Source organism: Macaca mulatta, chromosome 13, assembly GCF_049350105.2.
Source record: "Macaca mulatta isolate MMU2019108-1 chromosome 13, T2T-MMU8v2.0, whole genome shotgun sequence".
Taxonomy (NCBI): domain Eukaryota; kingdom Metazoa; phylum Chordata; class Mammalia; order Primates; family Cercopithecidae; genus Macaca; species Macaca mulatta.
Window position 1 is genome coordinate 101,137,436 of NC_133418.1, and position 24,531 is coordinate 101,161,966.

The following is a 24,531-nucleotide window of genomic DNA, read 5'->3' on the forward strand; positions in this document are numbered from 1 at the left end:
ACTTTATAAGATTTATGACAATAACAGTCACTATTTATGGTAGCTGATGAGTATGGTTTAAGGGATTGTAAAAGTCAAGGAGAAAATGGTTTTTACAAATTGAAAAAAATTATCTATTTAAAGAGGTTAGAATTAAACTAAAAAGTTACTTAAGTGGGGATGACTGTATCTTTTTTTATGTAATTTCTGTAGGATTTTACATTATTATTATTATACTTCTATTGGAAGTTATCTCATCCTTGGATTGTGTTCTGGTATTTTATGTGCCCCATTATTAAGTTGTTGGAATACATATTCCCATTTCTATAGAAAACTTGAAAACTTTATTTATTTATTTATTTATTTTTGAGACAGGGTCTTGCTCTGTTGCCCAGACTAGAGTGCAGTGATGCAAAATTATGGCTCACTGCAGCCTCAACTGCTGGGGCTCAGGTGATTCTCCCACTTCAGCCTCCCAAGTTGCTGGGACTGCAGGCGTGGAGCAGCACACCTGGCTAATTTTTCTATTTTTCTGTAGAGACAAGGTCTTGCCATTTTGCCCAGGCTGGGCTCGAACTCCTGAGCTCAAACAATCCGCCCCCCTCAGCCTCTCAGTGTTGAGATTACAGGTGTGAGCCACCATGCCTGGCCAAAAACATCCTTTAAAGTCCACATCATTTATGATGTCTTCCTTCGTCTCTGCTAGCAGTTATAGTTTTTTTGTTTTTTGCTTTCACAGAATTAGGTATTACTATAATCTTTTTTTTTTTTTTTTTAAGAAATGGGTCTTGCTGTGTTACTCAGACTGGTTTCAAACTCGTGGCCACAAGGATCCTCCTGCCTGGGTCTCCCAAAATGTTGGGATTACAGATGTGAGCCACTGTGCTTGGCCTCAAGTAGTTCTTACTCATCTTTTTTACCACTGCCTTCCACATCTTATGTACATAGTAGGTCCTCAATAAATGTTAGTTAATTGAAATTATTTCCCTTATGCCTGAGATATTTTCCTACTCATGGATTATAATCACTCTGACACAGATTGCTAAATGGCTGTGGGTAGATTGCATAATCTTTTAAATATCTTTGTCATGAAACTGGTAACGCCTTCTCTCAAAGGGTTAGGTTATCATTAGCTAGTAAAAGGCTTTGAAGATGAAGAAGTTAAGGTTGAGCATTATGATCATCCTATTAAGGATGAATTGTTAGCATCAGGTTTATAGATAGAAGCTTTCCCAAAGCTTGAAGTTAATTAAATGGTGCTGAAGTAATTATTTTGTACCTGTTTACATTGTGGTTGCTTGCTTAACTTAAATCCCCAGATTTCTTTGGAGAGAAGGAGTCTTTGGTAATGCTCTTTATTCTGAGGTCTCTGTCTTAGAGCCAAATCAAGATTGAAACCTCCCGTGACAAAAAAGTAAATATACCAGAACATTGTAGCAGTTAGGATGATGTGCTTTGTATTATACTTGAAGTATGTTATATGCCAGAGGTCCTCAGACTTCCGTGTACTAAGAATCATTTGGAAGCCCTCATTAAAAATGTTTCACCTCCAGAGATTCCAGTCCAGCCGGTTGTATTTTTTAATGAGTAATGCAGGTGATTTTTGATTCAGGTAGTATGTAAACAACAGTTTGAGTAATACTTCTGAGTGGAATTGAAGAAAGCCCGTAGAATATGCAGATGGCCAATAAATAAATGTGCAAAACTCACTTAAATTGATATTCAAGTAACTATATACTCAGATTCTTTTAAAATTCAAATATTTTACTTTTTTTTTTTTGTCTTCATTTCAGTGGTACATAGTACTTATTTCCAGAGTATATTTGGGAAACTAGTACCTGCAGATGTTTCATGAAAAAAGAGAGCTTGATCAAATAAGTTTGTGAAATGTTATATACTTTATTCCATCCTTAGAGATTTACTTTGCATGTTATGATAATACTCTTAGAAGTTTCGCAGCAAAAAGCCTTGGACCTCATTGTTTCCCAAACTTCATTCACCATGAGCCCTCCTTTCTTGCCCCTAATAATTTCTATTAATAATTTGTGAACAAATTTCCAGAAATTTTGTTTGTTGTTTTTCATTGTTACTGTGGAATTTTAAAAAATAGGGTATGTTTTTATAATTCAGGAGCTTAAAATCTTGCTAGAATTTCAAGACTTGGACATGGCACTTTAAAGATGATAAATATATAATGCTAAGTTGAAATAATCAAGTGCCCAAATGTATGGTAGGGCTGCAGCTAGCAGGGGAGATAAGCTTAATTTAGGCTAGATTCTTCAGGGAGATTTCATGAAGGAAAAAAAAAATGGGTCCTGAGATGGGTCTTGAGGTGAGTGATCAAATTTGATTAGAAGGAGTAATGCTGGCCTGGGCTATCTAAATTGGCATAGTAGTTTATAGGTGCTAGTTTCTGTATCACAGATATACTCTAGCTTAAAACACATGATGTTGCTTCCTCAGTGACTACTTTTTTTTCAGTGAACAATCATTTTATTACTTGAGTACATAGACAAACTTATGCAACCAGGGCAGAGGCTGTGGATGACTCATATTTCCAGTTGGGAGGGAGGATTTGCTTGGTCATGTATTAGTAATATTGAGCCAGTCGGTGAATTTGTCTATCAGAATCAGATGGAATTTGGCATCCTTATCCTTTCTGTTCCTCTCAAGATGCTTTTGAATAGCAACTGCTTGCTTAATTAAACAGTAGTGATCCTCTGGGAGATCAGGAGCGAGTCTTTTGGACTTAAGGATTCTTAAGATTGTATTGCCTGTCACAAAACATACTTGTGTAACACCGTATGAGCCTCAGGATCACACTGATTTGTGAGGGAGGCAGACCCTTCTTGGTCAGTTTGTAAGTCTGATCCTTCATGTCATCAGATGTCAGCTTCAGCCAAGTGGGAACCTTGCAGTGACGGGGCAGAGCCGATTGAGACAGGCCCTTCCCAGGAGTGTGCATGCGACTCATGATGGTGGCAATCAGGCGGTCCAGTGACAATGTCTTGAATATGTTGTGTAATAATGCTTTTCAAACTCTAATGTGCACATGAATCACCTGGGGATCTTTTTAAAATGGTTTCTGATTCAGTGGGTCTGAGGGTGGAGCCTGAGATTCTACATTTCTAAGGAGCTGCCAAATAGATGATGCCCATGTTGTTGGTTCACAGACCAGATTTGGAGTAAAGGATGTCTTGGATTTGTAGTTCAGTTAGATGACTTTTAATGCACATTTTAACCTTGGGAGTCTGTAAATATCCCAGGTTGGAGTGGGTGAGATAGTATAAAAACTAAAGCTAGGCGTAGTGGCTCATGGTTGTAATCCCAGTGCTTTGTGGGGCCGAGGCGGGAGGATCTCCTGAGGTCAGGAGTTTGAGAACAACCTGGCAATGAGACCCTGTCTCAAATAAAATAAAACAATAAAAATATGAAATAAAAAGTAAGAGGTCGGGCGCGGTGGCTCATGCTTGTAATCCCAGCACTTTGGGAGGCCGAGGCGGGCAGATCACGAGGTCAGGAGTTCGAGACCAGCCTGGCCAACACAGTGAAATGTTGTCTCTACTAAAATTACAAAACTTAGCTGGGCATGGTGGCATGCACCTGTAATCCCAGCTACTCAGGAGGCTGAGGCAGGTGGCATGCACCTGTAATCCCAGCTACTCAGGAGGCTGAGGCAGGAGAATTGCTTGAACCAGGAGGTAGAGGTTGCAGTGAGCCAAGACCACTGCACTCCAGCCTGGGTGACAGAGCTAGACTACGTCTCAAAAAAAAAAAAAACAGAAAACTGTATTAGAAATGAAAGGACTGTTGGGCGCAGTGGCTGACGCCTGTAATCTCAGCACTTTGGGAGGCTGAGGTGGGTGGATCTCGAGGTCAGGAGTTGGAGACCAGCCTGGCCAATATGATGAAACCCCATCTCTACTAAAAATGCAAATATTAGCTGGGCGTGGTGGCGGGCGCCTGTAGTCCCAGCTACTCAGGAGGCTGAGGCAGGAGAATTGCCTGAACCCGGGAGGCAGAGCTTGTAGTGAGCCAAGATCGTGCCACTGCACTCCAGCTTGGGTGACAGAGCGAGACTCCGTCTCACAGAAAAAAAAAAAAATGAAAGGACTAAATTAAGAAACACTCATTTGAGTATAGTATGTTGACTAACAAAGGATTATTATAAGATTGAAGTATTTCTTATTTTATTTTATTTTTTTTTGAGACGGAGTCTCGCTCTGTCGCCCAGGCTGGAGTGCAGTGGCCGGATCTCAGCTCACTGCAAGCTCCGCCTCCCGAGTTCACGCCATTCTCCTGCCTCAGCCTCCCGAGTAGCTGGGACTACAGGCGCCCACCACCTCGCCCGGCTAGTTTTTTGTATTTTTTTTAGTAGAGACGGGGTTTCACCGTGTTAGCCAGGATGGTCTCGATCTCCCGACCTCGTGATCCGCCCGTCTCGGCCTCCCAAAGTGCTGGGATTACAGGCTTGAGCCACCGCGCCCGGCCAAGATTGAAGTATTTCTTAAATGATTTTCCACCCTGTACTGAATATAGTTTGGAAGTAGCTAACTAACTTTTCTTGGGAACTTAACCTAATAAGTGATGGTGTATTATGAAACTAATATACCATCTTAATTGTATACATGCTCATATTTGAATTTCAAGTATTTTTTCTTTTGTGCCTTTTAGTACCAGTGTGGCCTTGTGGCTTTTTTTTTTTTTTTTTTTTTTGAGATGGGGTATTGCTCTTTCGCCCACGTTGTGATGTGATCACAGCTCACTGCAGCCTTGACCGCCTGTGCTCAAGCAATCTTCCCACCTCACTCTCTCTGAGTAGCTGGGACCACTGGTGCATACCTCCATGCCCAACTAATTATTATTTTTCTTTTGAGACAGAGTTTTCCTCTTGTTGCCCAGGCTGGAGTGCAATGGCATGATCTCGGCTCACTGCAACCTCTGCCTCCTGGGTTCAAGCGATTCTTCTGCCTCAGCCTCCCCAGTATCTGGGATTACAGGCATGTGCCACTATGCCTGGCTGATTTTGTATTTTTAGTAGAGATGGGGTTTCACCATGTTGGTCAGGCTGGTCTGGAACGCCTGACCTCAGGTGATCCACCCGCCTCGGCCTCGCAAAGTGCTGGGATTATAGGCATGAGCCACCACGCCTGACCTAACTAATTTTTATTTTTAATTTTTTTGTAGAGATAAGGTCTCATTATGTTGCCCAGGCTGGTCTGGCACTCCTGGCCTCAAGCAGTCATCCTGCCTTGACCTCCCAAAGTTTTGGGATTTCATGTGTGAGCCACTGTGCCTGGCCACAGATATTTCTATATGGTAGCATATTGAAAAGGATTATAGATATTTGTTGACAAAAAGAGTCAAACTCAGTAAAATATTTAAAGAGATTTATTCTGAGCCAAATATGAGTGGCCATGGACCAAGACACAGTCTCAAGAGGTCCTGAGAACATGTGCCCAAAGTGGTTGAGTTATAGCTTTGTTGTATACATTTTAGGAAGACATAAGACATCAATCAGTACATGTGAGATATACATCGGTTCAATCTGGAAAGACGGGAAAGATAGGGGGCTTACAACTGATAGGTGGATTCAAAGATTTTCTGTTTTTTTTTTTTTTTTTTTTTTTTGAGACGGAGTCTTGCTCTGTCACCCGGCTGGAGTGCAATGGCGTGATCTCGGCTCGCTGCAACCTCCACCTCCCAGGTTCAAGTGATTCTCCTGCCTCAGCCTCCCAAGTAGCTGGGATTACAGGCATGTACCACCACACCCGGCTAGAGTTTTACCATGTGTATGTTTATATGTTTATACATTCCTTAGCTCCCTCTGCTGAGAGCACTTAATTGCAGTGAAACCTCAGTAACAGTGAGCACATGTAGTGCCCAACTTTTGGTTCCTAAATACTATCATTGACTAAGAGGAACCAAGGCTCCTTGGAGAAATGCTAATCTAGGGCCACAGAGGGAAAGTATAAAATGAGTCTACATTCAGTTGTTCCAGAAAGTAAGGAAGTACTCAAAATGATGAGAATGTGTCAAAAGACACAGGAATTACTTTGAAGGGGCTCACGCTGGCTAAATCTCACATAATTTGAGCAGCAAAATAAATAGAGTAGGGAATTACAATTTGTAGAATAAAATAGGAATCCATGATACTGATAAAAATATAAATGAATAAATGAATTTATGGAGACAGGGTAAACTTTCTTAAAATGCCAACTACAAATGTAGAAGGAATGATGGAATTAGATAATCACCATCTTTGTGGTATTTGATAATGGCAAGAGTAGTCAATGAATACTAAGGCTGGTTGGTAGAGATTTGATGAGGAACAGGATATTGGTGAATTATCAGAATAATTCCCCGTAATATATAAGTCAAATACAAAGGAAAACATAGTTACTTTACAGTGAAGAAACCTGGCAGACACCAGGTTGACCAAGTGATGAGGGTTATCCCTAGGGATGGGAAGGATAGGTATAATATGCACAGCATCACATCTGTCTATTCTTTTTAAGAATATGTGTCCTGAATCTGATCATTAGGAACATCAGCTGGGCCCAGATTGGGGGTCATCCTAGAGAATAAAAGGCCTGTACTCTTTTATTTTTTTTTTAGACGGAGTCTCGGTCTGTCACCCAGTCTGGAGTGCAGTGGTTGCTCACTGCAACCTCCACCTCCTGGGTTTGAGGGATTCTTGTGCTTCAGCCTCCCGAGTAGCTGGGATTATAGGCGTGTACCACCACACCTGGCTTTAAAAAAATATATTTTTGGTAGAGATGGGTTCACTAGGCTTGTCTGGAACTCCTGACCTCGGGCGATTTGCCCCGCCTTGGCCTCCCAAAGTGTTGGGATTACATGCATGAGCCACTGCGCCTGGCTCGCCTATGCTCTTGACAGTCAAGGACATGAAAGATAGGGAAAGAAGGAAAGACTGATTAAGGGAGACTGAGGAGGTCCATTAACTAAATGCAATATGTGTTTAGTATCCTGTCTTTAGAAAGAGAGGCGTTGTTGGGACATTTGGTAAAATTTGAATATGTCTGTGGTTTGACTTTGTATTATACCAGTGTTCATTTACTGATTGGGGGGGTTGTATGGTGGTAATGTAGCAAAGTGCCCTTGTTTGGGGAGGTATATACTGGAGTATTTAGGAGGGTCTGAGGGATTGTGTCAATACAAAAAAGATACATATACACACCAGACGTTTAAGAACACACACCCTTTCTTGAACGTTTTTCAAAATAAAAACAAAAAACAACATTTTTTTGATTATAAATGTAATCTTTCTTGCTTTTATATTTACAGGTTATACATTTTGCTATATTTGTAGTATAATTCAGTAAATATTTATTGGTTGACAAAATACTGTGCTTGATTTTCCAAGAATATTAACAGTTCTTTTTTTTTTGAAACAGTCTTGCTCTGTCATTCAGGCTGGAGTGCACTGGCTTGATCTTGGCTCTCTGCAGCCTCCGCCTCCTGGGTTAAAGCGATTCTCCTGCTTCAGCCTCCCAAGTAGCTGGAATTACAGGCGCCTGCCACCACACCCAGCTAATTTTTTTTGTTTTTTGGTAGAGACGGGGTTTCGCCGTATTGGCCAGTGTGGTCTTAAACTCCTGACCTCAAGTGATCTACCTGCCTCAGCCACCCAAAGTGCTGGCATTACAGGAGTGAGCCACTGAGCCTGGCCCCTAATATTAACAATTTTACTTGTCTTAATAGGAATAATAAATACATTTTTAACATTGTCTTTCAGAAAGCTGAAGTTGATGGTAGTTTAAGTGATAGCCACGTATCTCCTCCAGCCAAACGCACTTTGAAACAACCTGATTCTGTTTGCAAAGACAAATCAAAATCACGAAGTACTGGTCAGCGAGAGGAATGGAATTTATCAACTGGACAGGCCAGGTGAGAAAGGAGAACTCATTGATTGTTTTTTCTTAAATTACTGAATGTGATTCAGGGCTGATACTAATGCTAATTTTTTTAGCTTATAAAATAAGTATCTTATAAATACTTATAAGTAAATTGAATTAAACTTATTTTATAATTTTTGTATGTAATTTTATTTTCTCCTGATAATACTCTAAAATATATTTGTTTTATAAAGATATATGGTATGTAACAGAAACTACCATAAGTAAAACAATAAGGATTTTGATGACTCTTGAGTATGCATATGTATTTATAGTGCTGAAAATTTAAATAAAACATATGGTCAGAATTATATTTTTACTTGAAAATAAAATCTCCCTTTTTTTAAGATTATTGACTATTTCACTTGATATATGAAGGTATAATGACGTTTAAATTAATTTTTAAAGACATCTTTTCATCTGTTTACCCTGTTTTAAACTTAAATTTGCTTGTATCTGGTTCAGTACGTATCAGGAAAACAATTTTCGTCAGTTTCAGAGTAAATTACCAACATTTACTTTGAAACTGACTAAAATTAAGTTTAATTTACTCCCAAATGGTAGTTAGGTTAGGCACCCACATAGAAAAGATTTAAACATTGAAATCAGATTTGTTAGCTTCTGTTTTGTTTAAAGTCTTTATTTTTATTTTTTTCTAATTAAAAACAATTTTTTTTTTTACATCGGTCTGGGAACTAAAGGGTTCTTTAAACTCTTTAAAGTAGAAGTGCTGATGATGTGTGACTGAACAGAAGTAAAAGGGAAGTCCTTTGTTTTTATTCTTCAAGTATTTAAAAATATTTTGATTTTATATGTGTAGGTAAATTCTGGATACTTTTATTCTCTAGGGAAAAAAATCTTTGGGTTATATAGACTTTGACAGGCTGCGTACATTTATTAGTCCCTAAGGAGTCTCTATACTTACTAAAATATACTCCATAAGATGTACCAGTTTATTTTATGTTTTGTAATTTGCATTATATGGGGGCTAAGTAGAAAAATACATGAATCATAGTCTGTTGAGTTTTATTTTTATTTTTCTTTCCCACACCCATACATCTGTGAGATGAAACAGGTCTGGATCATTATGATGATGTTACTTTAGTACTGCCATGTAATTATACTTTTAGACTTGATCTACCTGTTATAATCTCTATCTTGCATTTATTAAATGAGTGAATCAAATATCTTCCAGATAAATATTCCTAACAATGTTCTTTTAGTGTTAAAATTGGACTTTTAAGATGATTTTAACAGTTTATTCAAGTGCAAGTAATATACTAGATTTCTCTTATTTTATCCACCCAGCAGGCCTTTATATAAATTGATCTTGATATTTCTTTTCTTTTTTTTTTGAGATAGAGTTTTGCTGGAGTGCAATGACGCTATCTTGGCTCACTGCAACCTCTGCCTCCCAGGTTCAAGTGATTCTCCTGCCTCAGCCTTCCAAGTACTTGGGGTTACAGGCATGCGCCACCATGCCCACCTAATTCTGTATTTTTAGTAGAGACAGGGTTTCTCCATGTTGGTCAGGCTAGTCTTGAACTCCTGACCTCAGGTGATCCACCTGCCTCGGCCTCCCAAAGTACTGGGATTACAGACATGAGCCACCACGCCTGGCCTAATTTTTCTAGTTTTAGTAGAGACAGGGTTCCACCACGTTGGCCAGGCTGGTCTCGAACTCTGGACCTCAGGTGATCCACCTGCCTTGACCTCCCAAAATGCTGGGATTACAGGCATGAACCACTGCGCCTGGCCGATATTTCATATAGAAATCTTTCATATAAAAAGGCCTCAAAAATTTTAAGAGAGCATGTGAAAGATATGCTTCCATTTAGGAATCATTTAGGTACCTTAGAGTGAGGTATTTTTTTAAAAAAATACTAAATATATTTTAAGTAAAAAACTTAAATAATGAATACTAATACATTTACTGTTTCTGTTTTGGCAAAAGGACAATGTTTAGTAGCTCACAGAATTTAAAAAGATTTTTGAGGCCAGGCATGGTGGCTCATGGCTGTAATCCCAGAACTTTGGTAGGCCAAGGTGGGAGGATTGCTTGAGCCCAGGAGTTCAAGAACAGCCTGGGCAACATAGTGAGACCTCATCTCTATGAAATATTAAAAAATTAGCTACAGTGGCATGTGCTTGTAGTACCATCTACTCGAAAGGCTAAGGCTGGAGGATGCCGTGAACCCAGGAGTTTGAGGCTACAGTGAGCTGTGATCACGCCATTGCACTCCACCCCGGGTGGCAGAGTGAGACCTGTCTTCGTGGAAAAAAAAAAAAGTTTTTTTTTTTTAGTTTATTCATCTAGGAGTCTGAGTAACAGTTAAACTTTTAGAATTAAAATCTTTTGATGTTTCAGATGACCTGAAAATAAAATGCAGTTTGACCTATTAGATTCAATAGAATTTAATTTTAAGGAAAACTTGTAGTTAAAAATATTTCAGATTTTGAGATAATATAAGTACAAAAAATTAAGAATTACTTGGAGACTTGTATTTGTATGTCATTAACCTGAGAATCTTGATTCCTTTATTTTGGTAATCTAAACTCTTATAAGCATGTAAGGTAAACTTATTAAAGTGCTTTCACAAAAAATAATTTGTTAGAAGTAATAATTCATATGGAGGAAAATTGAATACAGATAAGAATTAGTATTAGCTATGAAAAATAAGGAATTCTAAAGAACTTTGCAAAGACCACTAAGGTCAAAGAAATTACTGTTAATTGGCAAAATAAATTTCCATTTTAGAGTTAGATAATTGGATGAAGATAGAGATAAAAGTGGACCTAGAACTTCTGAATCTTCATAAGTGATTTGAGATAGATTATGAGTTTTCTTTTGGGCTAAAACCTGGGTTTAAAGCCCAAGTGTATCAACATAATTTTAATGATTGATACTTTTAGTAAAATAGGATGTTTTTGGTCAAAAATATTTTTAATATATATTTTTTATATTGTATATAGAAATTCCCAAATATACATACTAACATAGACAGATGTTGTAGCTTACAAATACTTTGAGTAGAGAATGCTATTTTATTGACTTTTTTGGTCAGCGGTTATTTATTTAGCTAATAGTCATTTATTTAACCTGATGTATATCTAGAATAATAGTCATACTCTAAGATACAGACAAATTGAAATTTTCCTAAGACTTACTGTACACTTGGCTGGGTGCGGTGGCTCATGCCTGTAATTCCAGCACTTTGGGAGGCCAAGGGGCGTGGATCACCTGAGGCCAGAAGTTCGAGACCAGTCTGGCCAACATGGTGAAATCTGATCTCTACTAAAAATACAAAAATTAGCCAAGCATGGCAGTGCATGCCTGTACCCAGCTAGTTGGGAGGCTGAGGCATGAGAATTGCTTGAACCCAGGAGATGGAGGTTGCAGTGAGCCGAGATCGCACCATTGCACTCTAGCCTGGGCGACAGAGTGAGACTCTGTCTTAAAAAAAAAAAAAAAAAAAAAAAGATTTGCTGTATACTCAAAAGTAGTAGCATGCTTGAAAGTTTCCTTTTGTGATTAGGTAATGAGGAAGTAGTGAGGTGAGGCAGAAATATATGAAATTTTTTCTTAAAACAGATCTTTCATTAGTAATAAAACCACTTATGTGGACTGCTGAGGCATATTAGAATTGAGGAGTGGCAGTGGTTAAGTGAGGTCTGTCAGAACTGGGGCTTTTTTGAATTGAGGTTTATAACCCTCATAAATCATTAAATGCCTTGAGTTTATATGGGAAAGGGAGAATGAGTATGATTTTTAAGTCTGATATTGCAATGGTTATGCCCCAGATAATTAAAGCTGTAGAAAATTCTTTTTTTTTTTTTGAGACGGAGTTTCGCTCTGTCGCCCAGGCTGGAGTGCAGTGGCCGGATCTCAGCTCACTGCAAGCTCCGCCTCCCGGGTTTATGCCATTCTCCTGCCTCAGCCTCCCGAGTAGCTGGGACTACAGGCGCCCACCACCTCACCCGGCTAGTTTTTTGTATTTTTTAGTAGAGACAGGGTTTCACCATGTTAGCCAGGATGGTGTCGATCTCCTGACCTCGTGATCCGCCCGTCTCGGCCTCCCAAAGTGCTGGGATTACAGGTTTGAGCCACCGCGCCCGGCCTAGAAAATTCTAATGTAATAATCACCTAATGCAAAGTGAAACAGTTTCCATTTAAAAATTGAGGAAATAGGGTTAGGCGCAGCAGCTCACACCTGTAATCCCAGCACTTTGGGAGTCTGAGGCGGGGGTTGGCGGGGATCACCTGAGGTTAGGAGTTCGAGACCAGCCTGGCCAACCTGGTGAAACCTTGTCACCACTAAAAATACAAAAATTAGCCAGGTATGGTGGTGCACGCCTGTAATCCAGCTACTTGGGAGACTGAGGCATGAGAATTGCTTGAATCGAGGAGGCAGAGGTTGCAGTGAGCCAAAGTAGGGCCACTGCATTCTACCCTGGGTGACAGAGTGAGGCTTTGTCCCCTCAAAAAATAATAAATGATAAATAAAAATTCAGGAAACAGTGATACAGGGAAAAAAATCTCCAACGCACCTTCCTTCTTTTCATAAAATAAAAGAATAAAGCTACACACTCAATTTAAGTGACCAACTTTTGGGAACATTGATACATATGGAAACTTTTAGGCACATATGTTTAAGCAGGCTAACCCTTACAAAATCTCAGTATAGGCTGGGCATGGTGGCTTACACCTGTAATCATAGCACTTTGGGAGGCCAAGGCGAGCGGATCATCTGAGGTCAGGAGTTCAAGATCAGCCTGGCCAACATGGTGAAACTCTGTCTCTACTAAAATACAAAAATTAGCTGGATATCATGGCGGGTGCCTGTAATCCCATCTACTCGGGAGGCTGAGACGAGAGAATCAGTTGAACCTGGGAGACGGTAGTTGCAGTGAGCCAAGATCGCACCATTGCACTCCAGCCTGGGTGGCTAAGACTCCGTCTCAAAAAAAAAAAAAAAAATCTCAGTATATTAAATCTCTTAATATACTCATGTATTTCATGTCATGTCTCCTTTTTCACTCTCTCTCCCTTTTATAAAGATCATGATGACAATAATCTGTGACTATAAGGTAATTGGATCAATTGAAGAACAAGTTTTTTGAAATTTTTTCTTAAAACAGATCTTTCATTAGTAATAAAAGCCAAGTAAGCATTGTCTTCTTTAGAGCAGACAAAAAGCTTGTTGTGCTTTTTTCCCCAATGATGTTGCCATTGTTCCAAAAAGTTTTAGATTTCTTTTGTGGAATGACTTTAGGGTCTGCATGTTATTCTTTTGAACAATTCAAGTGATGTGAAATTCCAACCATTTGGCTTTGTGTACAGTCAGAATTCAGTTGGTGCCAAGACTTGTGAATAAACTCATCAAGCTGAGTTAATGCTTTGTTGGGTCTAAAGACAAAGTATATTTATGAAGTAATAAAGTTGGTTTTTTTGTGTGGTTTTAAGTGGATTTTGAGAGTGATTCTCAAGAATTCCAGAAACGCATTGTGCAGTGACAACATTTTAAGAATACCTGTATTACATCCATTTTGTTACTTTATAGTCACACTCATATACCTGGAGAATCGTGCATTGTATACAATGGTTCTAAAAATGAAATTTTCTCTAAGACAGTATACTAGGAAAAGGTGTTTTTTTGTTGTTGTTTTCTAGGGGAAAGGGGGGGGCTAGATTTTTTGTTGTTGTTTTTTGACAATCTGAAGATGCATAGTAGTTAGGTTTTTTTTTGTTTTTTGTTTTTTTTTTTTAAGATGGATCCTTGCTCTGTCACCCAGGCTGGAGTGCAGTGGTGTGATCTCCACTTACTGCAACTTCTGCCTCCTGGGTTCAAGCAATTCTCCTGCCTCAGCCTCCTGAGTAGCTGGGATTACAGGTGCCCACCACCACGCCTAGCTAATTTTTATATTTTTAGTAAAGAGGGGGTTTCACCATGTTGGCCAGGCTGGTCTCGAACTCCTGACCTCAGGTGAACACCCGCCTCGGCCTCGCAAAGTGCTGGGATTACAGGCTCACGTGAGCCATTGTGCCTGGCTTGCGTTTCTGTTTATAACCTTTAGTTATCTTAACTGTGACCTTTGCTGGGCAGGGGTATTGTGATATACAATATATTTATAATTTAACATGAAGAGTACTAGAGTAACCAAAAATGTTAGATTATTTTGATTAAAAGTTTGTGCACACCACATAGAAGGCAGTCACAGGGGCCGGGCGTGGTGGCTCACGTCTGTAATCCCAGCACTTTGGGAGGCAGAGGCGGGCAGATCACCTGAGGTCAGGTGTTCGAGACCAGCCTCATGAACATGGTGAAACCCCATCTCTACTAAGAATACAAAAATTAGCCAGGCATGGTGGTGCATGCCTGTAATCCCAGCTACTTGGGAGGCTGAGGCAGGAGAATCGCTTGAACCCAGGAGGCGGAAGTTGCAGTGAGCCGAGATCGTGCCACTGTACCTCCAGCCTGGGTGACAGAGCAAGACTCTGTCTCGAGGAAAAAAAAAAAAAAGACAGTCACATATATTTGTGATTTTCTGGCTGTCCTTTCCCTAGTTTTTTAATCTTCGAAACTAATAATTGTTGGATATTTCAAAAATATCTTAGTTTGCATTGACAGCTCTTTTATTATGCAGCAATTTAGTTTTTACTTTTCAACTTTCTGACAATACTAAGAAGTACTGTGACTTTTTCCTAGTCCTCATGTTTTGATGGCCTTGTTAGTAACTTTCCAGCGATTTACGTTTCTCTTCTTCCACCCAAAAGGGAGAATTGTAAAATGGCTCTTTTGATAAATCAGCTGTTTTCATTTGTCAGTTTAGATGTGTAATAACATACTTTGAAGAAATTATTAAATGATAAAGGTATGCAAGCACTTTTTTCTTACTGTTTATTGTGTTAATAAATTTATCATTGTTTCAATTTTATTTCAACAACCAAAACCAATAGTTAATGCCTGTGACCCCTGCTACTTATGGTCTCAGTTAATTTTATGGTCCATATTAAGCTTAAGCCTTTTTTTTGGGTTTTAATTTGTAAAGTTGATGGCAGAGTAAACTTAGTTTATAATGTTATTAAAGCTTTTCTTGAAGTAATAAAATGGCTTTTAACTAAGTTAGCTAGTATATTTTATTAATTGGCATATTACCAATCTTACAGTAAAAAAGTTATCTTTTAAAAAAGTTTTAAAGATTAAAGTAACATTTTAAAGATTAAAATAATTCCAACAGTATTGCATTTCTTGCTTATATAAACAAATGTTGATGTGTTTGCATATTAAATATAATTGTGTTCTAGGTTAACTTCTCAGCCTGGTGCTACATTACCAAACGGACATAGTAGTTTATGTGAGTATTCTATTATAAAACTGGTTAGTATTAAAATTCTTGCAATGTTAGAGAAAGCAGTAAAGTGGGGAAAAATAGAGTGATTTAATAGTGTGCTGAGCATACAGTTGGAAATGGCTGAATTTCAGTCATAGTAAAAAAATATATGTAATTGTTAAACTTTGGGAAGTCAGCGTACCTGAAATAATTTAAATTATTTATGACATTGTAAACTTTATCGAAATTTTAGATTATTGAATATTAAAGCCTTTAAAAGGTTATATTAAACTTTTTGTAGTCTTTTAAAAGTAATTTTTTCATTTTTTTTCCTTTTCTTTCTTTCTGTATTCTGTACTTTGAAATGTAAATATCTCTCTTCTTGTAGCCCTTCGAAGCCATCCCCTTCGAGGGGAAAAGAAGGGAGATGGGGACCTTTCTTGTATAAATGGTGACATGGAAGTCAGAAAAAGTTGTCGTTCCAGGAAAAACAGATTTGAAAGTGTGAACCAGAGTTTGTTATTTGATCAACTAGTAAATAGGTATGAATGCTATGTATTAAGCAATTTCATTTAATTATTTGCTTTTTAAGACAGTTACATTTTAAAAAAATAGCTTAAGAAACGACTTAGCAATCAGTACCGTTCTTTTAAAACTTAACTTGAAGCTGGGTGTGGTGGGTCAATTCAAGAGTTTGAATTGAAGATGTTTTGAGACTGAGTATGTGGGATTGAGTCTCTTAGCTAGTCAGTGAGCTGACTGTCCGTTCAACGTCTGCATCTGTAAAACTTGACTCTTCTCAGATAATATGTCATCCTACTTAATCCTTACAACAGCCTGGAGAGGGTGGTCAGTACAATCCCTATTTGACAAGAGAGGAAATTATATTCTACAGTGGTAACATCAAATTTGCGCTTAAGTTATTATTAAAACTTAAGTATTGTTAAATGCTTAGATCAGTATCTAGATGCATAGTAATTGTTATGTAAGTATTTGTTTAAAATACAAAATAAAAATTGCCAAGATAGCCAAGTGTGGTGACTGGAGACTGTAGTCATAGCTGCTCAGGAGGCTAAAGTGGGAAGATCCTGAGCCTAGGAGTTCAAGACCAGTCATGGCAACATAATGAGACCCCAATCTCTCGCCCAGGCTGGAGTGCAGTGATGCAATCTTGGCTCACTGCAACCTCTGCCTCCTGGGTTCAAGCGATTCTCCTGCCCCAGCCTCCCGAGCAGCTGGAACTATAGGCGTGTACTACCATGCCTGATTAATTGTATTTTTAGTAAAGACGGGGTTTCACCATGTTAGCCAGGATGGTCTCAATCTCCTGACCTCGTGATCCACCTGCCTCGGCCTCCCAAAGTGCTGGGATTTCAGGCATGAGCCACCGTGCCCAGCAGCCCATCTCTTAAAAAAGAAAAAAAAAATTGCTAAGATGTTAGCATGTTTTTCTTGAATGTCAGTGTTTTACTTGAATTTCTGAAAGAGTCCAGTAAACTTTATAAGGCTTTAAACTTTTTACAAATTGTTTTATTTTATACAATTACTTATTTTTATACAAATACAAATAAAATAATTTTATACACTTATTTTATACAAGTTATTCTTAACACCATCTTTCAATAAAAAGGTTGAATTAGTATTTTTTCAGTGTCATATATCTGATAATTATTCATAGAGGCATTATGGATTTTTTAATTGGGACCTTATTAACAAAAGCCTTATATTTAAAAAGTTTTATTTTAATGTGTATATTAAGGTAGAAGATGTCCTGGTTTTGCTTTTCTTATTGGGCACTGTATTCTGATAATGGATGCTGGTTATGAAAGAGGTATTTAATTGGGATGTAGTGGGGCACACCACTGTAATTGCAGCACTTTGGGAGCTGAGATGAATGAATGAATCGCTTGAGCCCAGGAGTTCAAGAACAGCCTGGGCAACATGGTGAAACCCTATCTCCACAAAAAAATATAAAAATTAGCTGGGCATGGTAGTGCATGCCTGTAGTCTCAGCTACTCGGGAGGCTGAGGTGGGAGGATCATTTGAGTCCAGGAGGTTGAGGCTGCAGTGAGCCACGAACAGGCCACTGTACTCCAGCCTGGGTGACAGAGGGACACTATCTAAAAAAAACAAAAAAGAAAAAAAAGTTGTGTATAATTACACATCAGAGATGATTTGATTACGCTTTCACAAAGAGCTCTTTTATGTATATGGTGCCACCATTGTCTAAATCCTGATTTTATTATATGATTGTAGCACTGCTGAAGCTGTGCTACAGGAAATGGACAACATTAATATCCGACGGAATCGTCGATCAGGAGAAGTAGAACGACTTCGAATGTGGACAGATACAGAATTTGTGAGTATATTAGCTGTAGCAATCTTTGTAAATACGTTTTATTTTAATTGAGGAATTTAAAGGGAGAATGCAACAGTTGGATGTTTTTGAATTAGCACGAGTATTCCTTCCTCTTCATTTCCAACTTATTTGGGATTTTATTGCTTGCTTGCTTCTTTTCTTCATTCTCCTCTTGCTATAACCTTCCCAAGAAAACCCTCTTCATTTTTGCTGTATGAGTCACCTTAAAGTGCAACTGTGATTCTGTTACTCTTCTGATTTGAACCATTAATGGTTTTTTGTTGTGCACTGAATTTATTAAAAACACCTTGATGTTTATGATCTGGCTTCAACTTTGTTTTCTCACATACCATTGCCTAAGTGTAAACAAATGATTCTTGTTCCTATAACCTTTACTCTTGTTAATACTTCTAGTTAGTGACTGATGCAGTTCTATCTTTGTTTCAAGGTTCATTTCAGACACTGCCTCCCTTCCCTTTACCCCATAACAAAAGGAGGGTCTTCTCTTTGAATTCTAGAGTACTTTGTACCTCTCTTTGTGGCATTTAAGTTATTTTACTTTCTTTTATAATTACCTGTGATTGTCTTATTTCCCTCCTACTAGGCTGTAATTTGCTTGAGGGAGAAAGTATGTTGCTGGCATTATGTGTTTTACATTTTTATAAGTTTGTTATAAGTTTTTTTCCTTTTTATTTCTTACGTTTATTTAATTTAGGAAGCTCCATTTTCACAAATCTATGGCATGCAAATAGGTGCTCAATAAATTTTGTTGAGCAGGTGTGTCCCATTGGGTTGTTTTTTTATAGTGGAGAATAAATGTCATGTTACTATTTGACAGATTTCTTTCTTTAAAAGGAAAACATGGATATGTATTCAAGAGTGAAAAGGCGAAGAAAGTCACTAAGGAGAAATAGTTATGGGATACAAAATCATCATGAAGTTTCTACTGAGGGTGAAGAAGAAGGTTTGTAAAGCATCTTTTGAAATTCTAGAAAGTTCAGGTGGGAGGGAGGAAAAATAAAATATACAAGTAATATTTGTAGACTATTACCAAGTCTACAATGGATTTTGAGGTCTATATTGTATAATTTGAAATAATTTAAATTTACTTGGCAATCTGAGTTTCATTTCCTTCATTTGGAAAAATCTTTTGAAGTGCACATTGTACATTATGTAATGTATTTCATTAGTAGCCATTGGTAGTCCTTCAGTGATCTGGTATGGGATTTGCTTTGGGCTCATTTGCTTCTTAGATGAGGACTTTTTTGTACTTAGGCACCTTCTAACTGGATGGTTACTTTGTTATCCATGGCCTCTAAATCTCTGATTATGTGGATCTTGAATTTAGGTATGGTCTGAGAAATAAAGAGTAAAGTTTAGAGAGAGACTTCTAATACCAGTGGAAGGGGACTATACTATTCTTTTCTGAGGCCTTCGTGGGTTCTGAACTGAAGAACCCAGACTGAATTTGTAGGGCCGGAGTTGGGAACATGATAGCAGCACATTGGCCCCGTGGATTATAAATTGATGAAGAGTATACCTATAGGATTTAATTCTGTAGGCATTAATCTTTTTTTTTTTGAGACAGAGTCTTGTTCTTGTTGCTCAGGCTAGGGTGCAGTAGCGCGATCTCGGCTCGCTGCAGACTGCCTCCCGGGTCAAGCGATTCTCCTGCCTCAGCCTTTCGAATACCTGGCATTACAGGTGTGCACCACCACGTCTGGCTAATTTTTGTATTTTTAGTAGAGACGCGGTTTCGCCTTGTTGTCCAGGCTTGTGTTGAACTCCTGACCTCAGGTGATCCGCCTCCCTTGGCCTCCCAAAGTGCTAGCATTACCGGCGTGAGCCACCGCGCCCGGCCTGGCATTAATCTTTATTGAATTGGATTTTCAGAAGATTTGGTGTATTGTAAATGCAAATTAGTAGTACTTTATAGGGGAATCTTACTAGTTCCCATTATTTGTGTAGTTTAGATTGAGAAGACTGTGTTTTTTAAAAAAATTCTGTAGTTAATATTTTGTTAGCCAGTTTTGAAGAGGTGATATTTCTAATGAAGGCACTTTATTGAGCAAATATTATTGTTGTTACAGCTAGAACCTCTAAATTGCTTCCTTTGGAGAAAATCAGTATAGGTGAGACAGATTTATAATGTGATTTTTGCCTTTTCATTAACTGAATATCTTTGTAGAGTTTCCAAAGTAGATATGCCATATTTAGAATTTTTGCCTGTAATATTGTGTTATGGTACAGACATTTTTCAAAAAGTAATGTTTTGGATATTTAGATAACTTACTTAGGTACAAATATTTTATAGTATTATTTAGATAAATACTGTGTGTGTTGATTTTTCTGTACAACCTAACAATAAAAATTTTTCAAATAATGCTTTCTGATGTCATGAGTAAAATATAAAGTCCTTGGCAGGTTCTTTATTTTTTTTTTGGGGACAGTTTTTCACTCTGTCACCCAGGCTGGAGCGCATTGTCACAATCACAGTTCACTGCAGCCTTGACCTCCCAGGCTCAAGCAATCCTCCTACCTCAGCCTCCTGAGTAGCTGGGACCATAAGCACATGCCATCATGCTCGGCTAAATTGTTTGTAATTTTTATAGAGATGGGGTGTCAATATGTTTGTTGCGCAGGCTGGTCTTGATCGCCTGAGCTCAAATAGTCTTCCTGCCTCAGCCTCCCAAAGTGCTGGGTTTATAGGCATAAACCACCACGTCCAGCCCTTTGCAATTTTAGTCTTCTGCTTCCCTAAGTATCACTGCCAGCTTTATATTTTTTTCTATGCTTTAATATGATTGTGTTATATTGACAGTTCTTGTGGTTAAAAAGTTACATATTGCATTTGGGGGTTCATATGCTTATTAATTTTCATCCAAAAATTTTTTTTTTTTAATAGAGGCTGGGTTTGGTGGCTCACCCCTGTAATCCCAGCACTTTGGGAGGCTGAGGCGGGTGGATCACTTGAGGTCAGGAGTTTGAGACCAGCCTGGCCAACATAGTGAAACCCTGTCTCTACCAACAATACAAAAATTAGTTGGGCATTGTGGTGCATGCCTGTAATCCCAGCTACTTGGGAGGCTGAGATATGAGAATCGGTTGAACCCGGGAAGCAGAGGTTTCAGTGAGCCAAGATCATGCACTCCAGCCTGGGTGACAGAGCAAGATTCTGTCTCAAAAAAATAAAAAGTAAAAAAATTAGAGATGGAGTCTTGCTGTGTTATCCCAGACTGAACTCAAACTCCTGGGCTCAAGCCATCCTCCTGCCTTAGCCTCCTAAGTAATTGAGACTACAGGCAGGTGCCTTAGCGTCCAGCTAGACTCTTATTTTAACTGGACTTAGATGTTACATTGTAGCTATAGCCAAATCATTTTTAAAAAATAGTATTTCGGCTCATGCCTGTAATCCCAGCACTTTGGGAGGCCGAGGCGGGCAGATCACCTGACGTCAGGAGTTCAAGACCCGCTTGGTCAGTGTGGCGAAACCCCATCTCTACTGAAAATATAAAATTAACCAAGCATGGTGATACATGCCTGTAGTCCCAGCTACATATTTGGGAGGCTGAGGCAGGAGAATTGCTTGAACCCGGGAGGCAGAGGTTGCAGTGAGCCCAGATCACGCCACTGTACTCCAGCCTGGCGACACAGCAAGACTCCGTCTCAAAAAAAAAAAAAAAAAGGAATTATAAAATGATCATTTATGTCAAGAAATAAACTATTACCAATACCCTAGAAGTCTGTTTCATGCTCCATCTCAATGCGTACATGCACTTTGCTACCAAAATGTAACTAATCCATGCTTAATTGTGATCAACAGGTCTAACAAATCATTACACTCCCAACATAAGTTGCTCTTGCTGTAACATTAGTAATTACCTATAAGCATATTTTTTTGAATTACCAAGGGTATTTGAATACTAATTTAGTGGTTAATTGAACATTGATTGAGGTTTGCTGTAGTTGGATAAAATTTTAAGTCTGTTTTCTATTATTGCGTTGTATGACCAAAGCGAATCAAAGTTCCTAAGTAAATCAAGAGATAAAATATGATCACATTAATTTATTTAGCAGATAATTGTATTGATCACTGGCAGGGAAAGTATTTTCTTTTACATCCATTTAGGTTGATTTTTAATTACGTATGCTTTACTTAGTATGTTGGCACTTAAATGTCACCTGTGCAAAAAGAGTAATGGATAAAGTGTAAATATTCAGTTCTAGAGTAGACTAATCCTTTTGGATTAAAACAATGCTTTTTTCTTTTGTTTTTGTGTGTGGGAAACTAGAATCTCAAGAGGAGGATGGAGATATAGAAGTTGAAGAGGCAGAAGGAGAAGAAAATGATAGACCATATAATTTGAGACAGAGAAAAACAGTGGATCGATACCAAGCACCTCCAATAGGTAGGCAACTGTAAATAACTTTTTTATTTTTGGTAGTTGAGTAACTTATTCTGCCCCACTGCTTTTTTTTGGCAACTCCTCTGTTGCCCAGGCTGGAGTGCAGTGGCATGATCCCAGCTCACTGCAAGCTCTGCCTCCCAAGTTCACCCCATTCTCCTGCTTCAGCCTCCCAAGTAGCTGGGACTACAGGTGCCTGCCACCACGAGGTCGGGAGATCAAGACTATCCTGGCTAACACGGTGAAACCCTGTCTCTACTAAAAATGTGCCACTGCTTTTTAAAAAATTAGTATTGCCAAATTTAAAAGAAGGAAATCTCTTATGGGTTTTATATACTGTATCTTTTACTACATATACTTCTGTGCACACAGATGCAACTGAAAGAAAGTCAAAGTATGTGGTAGCAGTATTGATTTACATACAGCATGTACATTTTATTTATAGAACCTTGTATTTAGTAATACTGCTCATATTAATGTATTACACTGTATAGTTTACTGAGCACTTTAATTTACAGCAATTCTTCAGGGAAAGTATCTCTCCCTTTTTTTTTTTTTTTTTTTTTGAGACAGAGTCTGCAGTCACCCAGGCACTGTAGTACAGTGGCATTATCTCAGTGCACTGCAGCCTCCATCTCCTGGGTTCAAGCAGTTCTCCTGCCTCAGCCTCCTGAGTAGCTGGGATTATAGGTGCTTGCAACCACACCTGGCTAATTTTTGTATTTTTTCAGTAGAGACAGGGTTTCGCCATGCTGGCCAGGCTGGTCTTGAACTCCTGACCTCAGGTGATCGGCCCACCTCGGCCTCCCAGAGTGCTGGGATTACAGGTGTGAGCCACTGTACACGGCCTAGGGAAAGTATCTTTATGGTCCAAGAGATTAAGCGACTTACCTGAGGTCACAAAAATAGTATGTGGCTGCAGCTTGGCCAATAACTTAGTTGTTTTCTTTTTTTCTTTTTCTCTTTTTGCTGAGAGAAGGAAAAAATTAAAAGTTTATCTTTTAGAGAAGGGATCTCACTGTGTTGTTCATGGTGCAATGTAGTGGCTGTTCGGAAGCACAAATATAACACACTGCAGCCTCAAACTCCTGAGCTCAAGCTATCCTCCTATCTCAACTCCTTGTGTAACTAGAACTACAGGTGTACACCACCATGCCTAGCTAATTAATTTTTTTTGTAGAAACAGGGTCTTGCTATGTTGCCCAGGTTGGTTTTGAACTCCTGGCCTCAAGGGATTCTCCTGCCTTTGCCTCCCAAAGCACTGTGATGGCTTGAACCACTGTACCCAGCTGTGTATTCCTTTTTTTTTTTTTTTGCTGAATAGCATTCTGTGGTGTGGATATATCACAATTTGTTTATCCATTCGTTTGTTACTTGACATTATGATCCATTCCAGTTTTTGGCTATTACAAATAAAGTTGTGATGAACAGGTCTTTGTGTGGACATACGTTTGTATATTTCTAACAAATACCAGGGAGTAGAAAGGCTGGGTTTTATGATGAGATATAAGAAGTTACCAAACTCTTTTTAAAGTGGTTATACCACTTTCACTAAGAGTGTATGAGAGCTGTAGTTGCTCTGTATTCTTGTCAACACTTGCTATACTCAGATTATTTAATTAATTTTAACAGGTATCTATTATAGTTTTAGTTTGCATTTCCCTAATGGTGTTGGAGCATCTTTTCATGTGTTTTTGTTTTTTTTGACAGTGGTAAATCTTGGGTAAAATGTCTGTTTAGATATCTTGCCATTTTTTCAATTGGGTTGTTTGTTTTCTTATTATTGAGTTTTGAGATTCCTTATAGGTTCTGGATATTAGACCTTTAACAGATATGTCATTTGCAAATATTTTTAAGACAAGACAGTCTGTTACTTGTCTTTTTTATTCTCTCAATAGTATCTTTTGAAAAGCAGAAGTGAGTGCAGTGGCGCAATCTCTGCTCACTGCAAGCTCCTCCTCCTGGGTTCCTGCCATTCTCCTGCCTCAGCCTCCTGAGTAGCTGAGACTACAGGTGTCCACCAGCACACCTGGCTAATTTTTTGTATTTTTAGTAGAGATGGTGTTTCTCCGTGTTGGCCAGGATGGTCTCGATCTCCTGACCTCGTGATCTGCCCACCTTGGCCTCCCAGAGTACTGGGATTACAGGTATGAGCCACTGCACCAGCCTGTTTATTTATTTTTTGAGACAGAGTCTCACTCTGTTGCCCAGGCTGGAATGCATTGGTGCAGTCTTGGCTCACCGCAACCTCCACCTCGTGGGTTCAAGCGATTCTCCTGCCTCAGCCTCCCAAGTAGCTGGGACTGCAGGCATGCGCTACTACACCTAGCTAATTTTTGTATTTTTAGTAGAGACGGGCTTTACCATGTTGGCCAGACTGGTCTCGAACTCCTGCCCTTAGGTGGTCCACCTGTGTTGGCCTCCTAAAATGCTGTGATTACAGGTGTGAGCCACCATGCCTGGCCCATTTGTAATTTTTAATGAACTCCAATTTATACATTTTGCTTTTTTTTTTTTTTTTGAGATAGGGTCATC

General features: G+C 38.8%; 1 protein-coding gene and 1 pseudogene across 10 annotated transcripts in view; one reads left to right on the plus strand and one right to left on the minus strand.

The window, feature by feature from the left end:
* The window catches only part of ATAD2B (ATPase family AAA domain containing 2B), a 174,313-nt gene that overhangs the window by 21,129 nt on the left and 128,653 nt on the right, over positions 1 to 24,531 (plus strand). For 5 of the 9 annotated variants that reach the window (XM_028831940.2, XM_077960071.1, XM_077960075.1 and 2 more), the window contains exons 2-8: positions 7,739 to 7,890; positions 15,205 to 15,254; positions 15,619 to 15,772; positions 17,488 to 17,590; positions 18,446 to 18,554; positions 19,681 to 19,722; positions 21,883 to 21,999. In XM_028831940.2, coding sequence (XP_028687773.1) covers positions 7,739 to 7,890; positions 15,205 to 15,254; positions 15,619 to 15,772; positions 17,488 to 17,590; positions 18,446 to 18,554; positions 19,681 to 19,722; positions 21,883 to 21,999 — 727 coding nt within the window. The remainder of the gene's footprint in view (positions 1 to 7,738; positions 7,891 to 15,204; positions 15,255 to 15,618; positions 15,773 to 17,487; positions 17,591 to 18,445; positions 18,555 to 19,680; positions 19,723 to 21,882; positions 22,000 to 24,531) is intronic. The other 4 variants (XM_015111803.3, XM_077960074.1, XM_077960076.1 and 1 more) reach the window with 1 other exon arrangement.
* LOC106992870 (small ribosomal subunit protein uS15 pseudogene) lies at positions 745 to 2,953 on the minus strand (annotated as a pseudogene). Its single transcript, XR_013403025.1, has one exon. The product of XR_013403025.1 is annotated as a small ribosomal subunit protein uS15 pseudogene (transcript).